This window comes from Osmerus eperlanus, unplaced genomic scaffold (assembly GCF_963692335.1).
Source record: "Osmerus eperlanus unplaced genomic scaffold, fOsmEpe2.1 SCAFFOLD_875, whole genome shotgun sequence".
Taxonomy (NCBI): domain Eukaryota; kingdom Metazoa; phylum Chordata; class Actinopteri; order Osmeriformes; family Osmeridae; genus Osmerus; species Osmerus eperlanus.
In genome coordinates, this window is record NW_026911125.1 from 1 (window position 1) to 9,129 (window position 9,129).

Here is a 9,129-nt window from a genome sequence, read left to right on the forward strand (position 1 = left end):
GCAGAGTTATGTACACCGTGAATATGTTCTCTGTCATGAACCACTCTCTCATCAGTCTCTGTGTGTGTGTGTGTGTGTGTCTCCCCTCAGGCATCGCCCCCAACATCACAGCAGGGCCGGCAGACAGCACAGTGATTGACGGCATGTCAGTCATCCTGCACTGTGAGACCTCTGGTGCCCCCAGACCAGCCATCACCTGGCAGAAAGGTCACTCTCACACACACACGGACACACGCAGACACACGGGGACAGCCCCAGCCATGCACAAACAGCATGTCATTCACCACACTGCATATCAATGCATCGATTGTCATTCTAAACACATGCGGGATCTTCCGTGAACAGACTTCGTTAACAGTCTGCCCGTGTGTGTGTGTGTGTGCGTGCGTGTGTGTGTCCAGGTGAGCGTGTACTGGCCAGCGGCTCGGTCCAGCTCCCCAGGTTTACTCTGCTGGAGTCTGGCAGCCTGCTCATCTCTCCCTCACACATCTCAGACGCAGGCACCTACACCTGCATGGCCAGCAACTCCAGGGGGATCGACGAGGCCGCCGCCGACCTGGTGGTGTGGGGTGAGTGTGTGTGTGTGTGTGTGTGTGTTTACGTCATGTACACTGTAAATAGGTCGACGTACGTACGGGCGTTTGTGTGTGCAACGTATGCGTGTTATGTGCATGTCGTTGATGTGTTTGTTCACAGTCTCTGTGTCTGTGCGTGTCCTGTGTAGGCAACGTGTGTGTGTGTGATGTGTGTGCGTGAGAGGTGTATACGGGTCAACGTGTGTGTACGTGTGTGTGTGCGTGTGTGTGTGTGTAAGACATTGTCAGCATGCCAAAAAAAGACCCAAGCAGCTGGCAAAGATATTGCTCCGTTTCAATTGACTCAGGTAGCTTGGCAGTGTGGAGACTGCATTTGCTTCCTTTGTTTACGCTCTGGGAAACTCGCACCCATTTGGATTCCTCGTTCGAGTGAAACACATGAGCAGATGTTAGTACAGATCACCAGACTTGTCGGTGTGTCCCCTCTCTGTGCCCTCCAGCCCGCACCCGCATAACCAGCCCCCCTCAGGACCAGAGTGTCATCAAGGGAACCAAGGCAACGCTGACTTGTGGGGTGACCCATGACCCCAGTGTCACCATCAGGTATGACTCACACACACACGCACAACACGCGCAAACAAACAAAAGAAAGAAAATATATATTTTCTTACAGATTTTTTGTGCAAACGCATGGTCTTCGAACACTGTGTGTTTCGTCACAAGGATGCCCCCCCCCCCCCTCCCCACATCCCCACCTGGCCTCTCCACTGACTGACCCAGACCAGCCTCCTGGGCCCCAACAGTCTTCCCTTCTGGCCTCCAGCCTCCATGCCTACTGCTCTGAGTCAGTAAATTGGCATTTGAAGTCACCAGTCCATTTCAAAAGTCCATTCTGCCTCTTCCGAAGCTCATGACAGCCCCAGTGTGGGTGTGTGTGTGGGTGTGCGTACACACGCTTGTGTGTGTGTCTGGTCTTGTTCCTGTGTGCTGCTCATTTGAGAGGTGTTTCAACCGGGCCTCAGGTCTGATGAGAACTCTGACAGAATTTGCTCTGTCCACCCTTGCCAAATGACTCAGGCTCAGACACACCTGTTACCCAAGGTGTTACATGGACATGCACCATGTTCGCTGAACACATCATGTCGGAGCAGGTGAAGATGACGCAGACCCATAGCATCTGTCGCGTATGAACAGTCTCTCTGTCACACCTTCTGGGTGCGATCAAGCACGTTTACGGTCCCCTTCCCTTTGCCGTAAAGCGTTCCAGAGTGTCGTAAAGTGTCGTAAAGTCGCCGGTTCTCTGCGTTGTCCCCCGGTCAGGTACGTGTGGGAGAAGGAGGGCACCGTCATCAACGCTCAGTCCATCCCTCGGATCCGGCTGGAGACCGATGGCACCCTGCACATCTCCCAGACCTGGTCCGGAGACATCGGCACCTACACCTGCAGAGTGACCTCGGTGGGGGGGAACGACTCCCGCAGTGCCCACCTGCGGGTCAGGTACGACGATTACTCCTCCTCCTCCTCCTCCTCCTCGTTTTCTGTCCCTTCTGTCACTCTGAAAGCAGGCCTGTCTGTGTGTGTGTGTGTGTGTGTGTGTCGTTATCTCTCCCAGACATGCTCATGCCCTCACTCGTTCTCTCCCGCTGTGTTTCTGTCTTTATCCCTCTGTCTTTCCTCTGCTCTCTCCCTCTACGTTTCTCTCTCCGTCTCTCTTTCTCTCTCTCTCTCTCTATCTCTCTCTCTATCTCTCTCTCTCTCTCTCTCTCTCTTTCTTTCAGTTTATTTCTTTGTGTGTCCCTCTCTCCCTTTTCCTCTCCATCAATCTCTCTTTCCCCCCACTTTCTCTCTCTGTGTTTCTCTCTCTCTCTCTGTCTATCTCTCTCTCTCTCTCTCTCTCTCTCTCTCTGTCTCTCTGTCTCTCTCTCGCGGGGGTCGATATCCTCACCTATCTCCACACCTTCGCTGTCTGCGTCGCTGACTCATTTTCACCAGGATGTCACACGTGTTCCTGTCCTTCTGTCTGCTCATTCTCGTCCCAGGTGGTTAGGCGCGAGGCCCCCGGACACCTCTCTCAATCCCTGCCTCACCCCTCCTCCCCCGTGCCTCTCCCCCGCTCCGCCCCGCCTCACTTTTTATATCTTTATCATCTCTCTCCCCCAGCCACTAAATTATGTTCTTACCGACTGACCGTGTGATGGACTGACGGACGAACTGGCTGACTGTCGGGCTGACTGATTGTGTTATCGACCTGACTGACTAATTGGCCTGACTGACTGCCCGCCCGCCCGCCCACCCACCTGTCTGTCTGACCCTGTCTCTGCCCTGTCCCCTGGTCCTCCAGGCAGCTGCCTCACGCACCAGAGAACCCCTCAGCCAGGCTGAGCTCCACGGAGAAGAGGGCCATCAACCTGACCTGGGCCCAGCCCTTCGATGGCAACAGCCCCCTCATACGCTACATCCTGGAGGTCTCCGAGAACAGTGAGTAGCTGCCCGCGTGGGTCCGCGCGTTTGTGTGTGGCGCGCGAGGCGAGGTAACTCCCTCAAACTCTCTCTTCCTCTCTCTCTCAATCTTTCTCCCACCCTCTCTATCCCTCCCTCCCTGTTTATCTCTCCCTCCCTCTCTGTCCCAGACGCTCCCTGGGCTATCCTGCTGGCGTACATCGACCCAGAGTCCACCGCTGTGACGGTCAGTGGTCTCATCCCGGCGCGCTCCTACCAGTTCCGCCTGTGTGCCGTCAACGACGTGGGCAAGGGCCAGTTCAGCAAGGAGACGGAACGGTACGACCAGCAACGCCCCCCCAGGGTCCTAAACTCCACCCATCTAGGCCCAACCTTACAGGAGCGTCTCTCATAGCCGACCCTAGTGTCGTTTGTTGAGGCGGCGTTTTACATCAGCCCAGCCCAGTCTGACCTCAAAGCAAAGCCTCGGTCTCCTTGACAACCGCCGTGTAATCTGTAGTCCCATTGTGAATGTCTGAAGTGTGTTTATCTGCATGTGGGATCAGGAGGGGGCACTCGTGAACACACACACGAGCACACGCAACACTTACACACTTACAGTCTCGCACAAGGGTCTGTGTGTCTGAGGAGTCAGTGAAGATTCTCCTCGGGCTCGTACGAGGCCGTCCCTCATCGCTGTCCCCTCCTCGCCTTGCCACGCCGGCTCATCCTGTCAGCCCCCGCCACCCCAGGGAAGCTACAGGGGTTGGTGGAGGAGGGGTGTTCGGTGGGGGGTAGGGCCCCCATCTCTCTCTTCGCAGGGGATCCGCAGCCAGTCACTTTAATGCCTGGTTTTGATCCTAAATGGCAACCATTCAACCCCCCCCCCCCCCCCAACACCCACCCACCAACCTACTCAATCCAACCTACCTTTATCCCCGCCCGCCCACTCACCCTCCAACCCACCCCTCTCCCCAGCGCCTCATCTGTCGTGTCTCTCCCTGGTCTCCTGACAGGATAAGAGTATAGGGGCTGATGTGCTTGAATTGATTTGCGTGGCTCAGTGCAGCTGGGTGGTGCTAGTCCATCCCCGTACACCCTGCATTACTGGACGACAGGTCTGATTCGAACGCTACGGAAAAGCTATGCGCTGACTACACCTTTCAAACAAGACAGGGGAAACACACTTAGACAGGCTGAGAGAGAGAGAGAGAGAGAGAGAGAGAGAGAGAGAGAGAGAGAGAGAGAGAGAGAGATAAAGACAAACAGGGAGAGAGAGAGAGAGAGAGAGAGCGTGGATAAAAAACAACAACAACCAAGCCTGCAGGTGGGAAGAAGCTGTCTGTTCCACGTCTGTCTGTTCCACGGCGCTGTCTCAATGAGCTCCGTGGGCTCGTCAACTCCCTCCGTCCCTCCCTCCGTCCCTCGCCTTCCTGACCTCCTCCTTGTCCTCCCTCTTCCCCTCCCACAGGGTGTCTCTCCCGGAGGAGCCCCCCAGCGCCCCCCCTCAGAACGTGATCGCCAGCGGACGCACCAACCAGTCCATCATGATCCAGTGGCAGCCCCCCCCTGAGAGCCACCAGAACGGGGTCCTCCGAGGCTACTGTGTCCGGTACGACCCCCTCTCCCCCCACTCCTCCCCCACTCCTCTATTAACCACAACAGAGGAAAAAGGGCTTTTGAGTCATTCGCGCGGCGACCGTTAATGAGCTGTCGTTGTAATGAGCCATTTGAGTTCATTAGCGGTTATTGTGCACGTTTTAATTACTCTGTCTCCCATGACTTAAGGAGTGTAAGTACGCGCTCGAATGTGCTTGCTCATGTCGTCATTCGTCTGCTTGGAGAGCTGTGCACCGGCGCTATGTCTCCCCCTGCTGCTGCGCCAACTGTACTTCAGCTCGTGGGAAACGTTAGGAAACGCGTCAGGGCGTTTTTCGCCGGGAGAAATAGCGGCGGTGCTCACAGATAGGAGTCCTATCCTGTCCCTATGGGGGCCGCGCAGCAAAAAAGCGTTACCGCTCGATTACCTGGGCCGGGCCGAAAGCAGAACCGCTCGCCAAACCGTCTCGTGCTTGTCTCAGGTACAGCCTGACGGGCCTGCCTGTGGACTACCAGACCAAGAACATCTCCAACCCCGACGTGACCAACCTTCTCCTGGAGGAGCTCATCATTTGGACCAACTACGAGATTGAGGTGGCGGCTTACAACGCCGCAGGGCTGGGCACCTTCAGCCACAAGGTCACCGAGTGGACGCTGCAGGGAGGTGAGTTCACACGGCGCTTCCTCGTTGGTTCCCCGGGCTTGTCACTCACACTGACTGAAATGAGTACGTTTGAGTAAGGCTCTGCGACAGAGTTGTCAATGTTGAAGGGTTGTAAGGGATGTATTCTATTAGGTCTCAAATCATCACAGCTGAAAATATGTATGTTTAGACATTTACATTTCATGGGAATTTCATATCCTGAGGTGATTGTACAGTGCCTAGCACTGGTTGTTTACTGGTATGTTCGGAGAGTTCGGTGGACTGCTGTGTGGAAGGCCTTCACTCTGCTTTAGAGGATTCTAGCAGAAACACCTCGCAATGTGAAGAAAAGATGTCCAGACCTCCCTGAACCAGAACGACCCAGTCACTGCTCCACGGGGGAACTGACTTCTCTCGACACCTCGGAAAGAGCCCCGGCTGCCTTTTCTACAATCTCCTCTCACACCATTCCCTCTCCACTTTTTTGTTTCTCTCTATCACCTGTCCCTCGCTCCCTCAGTGCCCACCATCGCCCCCGGCAACGTGCAGGCGGAGGCCGTCAACTCCACGACCATCCGTTTCACCTGGGCCGCCCCCAATCCCCAGTTCATCAACGGCATCAACCAGGGATACAAGGTGAGAGGCGAGAGAGGGAGAAGAGGGATGAGGGATGCTGGGAGGGGAAGAAGGGTGGTGAGGGGGTGGGGGAGGAGGGACTGGAGCGTCTGGAGAGGGCGAGTGTTTGTGAGTCATTTCCAGCCTCGCTGAGAGATGGCTCCCTGGCGTTTCCATCCCTCCCCGGCCCTCTGTCTCCCCCTGTGTCGGGGCTCATCCATCCCTTGTCTCCAGGGGTTCTATGTTGATCCCCTCCGGCAATGTCGGGGAATCTTGTTTTAGGCTTTACCTCTCATTCATCTGTGGGTGTTGTAGGGGTGTGTGTGTGTGTGTGTGTGTGTGTGTGTGTGTGTTTGTGTGTGATGGATGCAGCTTTCTAAAAGGAGTTTAGGCGCCTGGCTCTCAGGAATATAGATCCACTTTCCTTTTGCTATTTATGGAAGGAATTACGTGAAAGTGTTGGTTCCTACCCCAAGCTACGGAGAGTTCATAAGATTATGTCTGGATTCTCGAAGAGGTATGATTCAGGTCACTCTGTACACCTGCTTGTCATGTAAACCTAGACCGAGGACTCCCTCAGTGAGCAAGAGAAAGAGGCAAGGAGAGAGAGAGCGGGCGGTTGGGAGAAAGACATGGAGAGAAAGGAAAAGAAGCAGGGGGTGATAGAAAGAGTAAGACGGTGAGAGAGAGTGAACGGGGAGGGAAACAGGAAGAGACAGAGAGAGAAGGGGGAGGGAAACAGGAAGAGACAGAGAGAGAAGGGGGAGGGAAACAGGAAGAGACAGAGAGAGAAGGGGGAGGGAAACAGGAAGAGAGAAAGAGAGAAGGGGGAGGGAAACAGGAAGAGAGAGAGAGAGAGAGAAAGAGAGAAGGGGGAGGGAAACAGGAAGAGACAGAGAGAGAAGGGGGAGGGAAACCGAAAGAGAGAAGGGAGAGAGAAAAAACTGAGAGAGAAAGGAGAGAACAGATGGAGAGACAGATAGAAGGGGGCGGGGGTGAGCTGCTGGCCTGAACACCAGTATAGAAACACTCTTCACGGTTCTGCGTGGTATCCTAAACATTGAATTGGCTGCTCCTTCTTTTGGCTCGCTGTGGTCCACTCAGTCTCTTTCAGGTCCCCTAATCTGAGTTTGGCCCCTCAGCCCACTCCTCTGTCCTGGATTCCTTCCATCTTACACACACACACACAGACACACACTCAGCTGTTTCTCATGGACCCTTCTAGGTTATTGCGCAGGATGCCAAATGACCAGAGTAGGTTCACTGTCAACCACACGTATTACAAGTCCATTTTTGAGAGTAGTACAAGTCCATTTGTGACATTTTTCTTCATCCTGTTTCTTTTTTTTTGTGTTGCTTTTTCTTCCAGCTCTTGGCATGGGAGCCGGGACACGAGGACGAGGTCACCATGGTAACGGCGCGCCTAATTTCCAAGACAGCATGCATTTGGGCTATGTGACGGGACTGAAGAAGTTCACAGAGTACTTCACCTCAGTGCTGTGCTTCACCACTCCTGGAGATGGGCCTCGCAGCCCTGCCAAGGGCCTGAGGACACATGAGGACAGTGAGTTAGACACACACACCAACACACTTCCAAGCACACGCACTCAGGCACACACACACACACGCACACGCTGTCAAGCACACAGATCACACACGCACGCACACACACCCTCCAAGCACACGAAACCAGACAGGACCTACACACATAGAATCAGGCACACAGACACACACAGACACACACAGACACACAAACAGACACAAAGAAGCTACCCTAAAACACACTGACAGACACAGACACCTAAACACACACACACACAGACTCAATGATACACAGCCTAATGTAACAGATGTTCCAATCAAGAGCATTTTTGCATTCTTTCCGTATAAACATAATTAGGTTGATATCTTCAAAGCGAAATTGGAATCTTAGATCTAATTGGCACCAAAAGCTTTGTTATCAAGACCGGACATACATAGTAAACATCTATTATTCAAATTAGATTATGCATGTGCAAACGTGGATGGCATCTATCGATTTGAGCGATTGATTCATCCATTGATTGATGGATTGTGGTCCTGCTCACTTCAGCCCCTGGAGCCGTGGGCCACCTGAGCTTCACTGAGATCCTGGACACCTCGCTGAAGGTCAGCTGGAGGGAACCGCACGAGAAGAACGGAGTACTGACAGGTACCGACCCCCCTCTGCACACCATGTCCTCAGCAACCCCTGTGTCGTTGTGCAAGCCCCTCTCACAGGATGTCACATGTACCAAGCTTCACTCTCATTCTCATGGGGTAATGGTTCTCCTTCCGTCATTTACTCTCTCTCTCTCTCTCTCTCTCTCTCTCTCTCTCTCTCTCTCATCTCTCTCTCTCTCTCATCTCTCTCCTCTCTCTCTCTCTCTCTCTCTCTCTCTCTCTCTCTCCCTCTCTCTCCCTCTCTCTCTCTCTGTCTGTCTCTCTCACTTCCTGCTCCTCAGGTTACGTATCTCCTGGGAGGAGTTTCAACCGCACCAACACTCGGGTCACCCACTACCTCCCCAACGTCACGCTGGAGTACCGGGTCACGGGCCTCACCGCCCTCACCACCTACACCATCGAGGGTGGCCGGCCATGACCTCCAAGGGCCAGGGCCAGCTGTCCTCCTCCACCCATCTCCTCGGGAGTCCACCTGGTCAGGAGCCGCAGACACCTCCACCTGCACGTTCGCATCCACCCCCTCCACAGATATCGACACGGCCTCCATCCACCATCCACCCCTTCCACAGACATCAACACGGCCTCCATCCACATCCACCCCCTCCACAGATATCGACACGGCCTCCATCCACCATCCACCCCCTCCACAGACATAAACACGGCCTCCATCCACATCCCCTCCACCTGTACCTCCACCTCATCCAGTCCGGACCAACACTGACTGTGACAGATCCATGAAGAAGCACGCCCCAGACTATTCCAGCCCTTTAACACACCAAGAAGCAGATTAAAATCCATTCCCGTCCCACAGCCGCAGAAATAATATCCCTCCGAGACCATTTAGGGTAATTCCAGTTTACGACTTCGTATTAAAAGGCAATACGGAGTATAATAGAAAATACAATACCTCCAGTCAATGGACTATTGCATTGGCCCTATCATCGCCACTCTATGTCTTGAAAAATGCTGTATAAAACTCTGGTGCACTGAGGCGCAGTCCATAGAGCAACACTTAGAGTTTTCTGAGTCGCGATTAACTCGCTGTATAACGACTGGTTATGTGGCTGAGGCTTGACTCTAGAGAACATTCTGTTG

The 9,129-nt window shown here is 53.9% G+C and overlaps 1 protein-coding gene across 1 annotated transcript; it reads left to right on the top strand.

Annotated features, from left to right (window-relative positions):
• Positions 1 to 90: 90 nt before the first annotated feature.
• LOC134015660 (protein sidekick-2-like) lies at positions 91 to 8,021 on the top strand (the record flags this gene model as incomplete). Its single annotated transcript, XM_062455229.1, has 11 exons — positions 91 to 207; positions 402 to 569; positions 1,037 to 1,139; positions 1,857 to 2,033; positions 2,878 to 3,014; positions 3,167 to 3,314; positions 4,447 to 4,587; positions 5,057 to 5,238; positions 5,738 to 5,853; positions 7,202 to 7,396; positions 7,925 to 8,021. Coding segments are annotated over 10 exons (1,379 nt in total), but the record flags the coding sequence as incomplete, so codon positions are not given.
• Between the last annotated feature and the right edge of the window lie 1,108 nt (positions 8,022 to 9,129).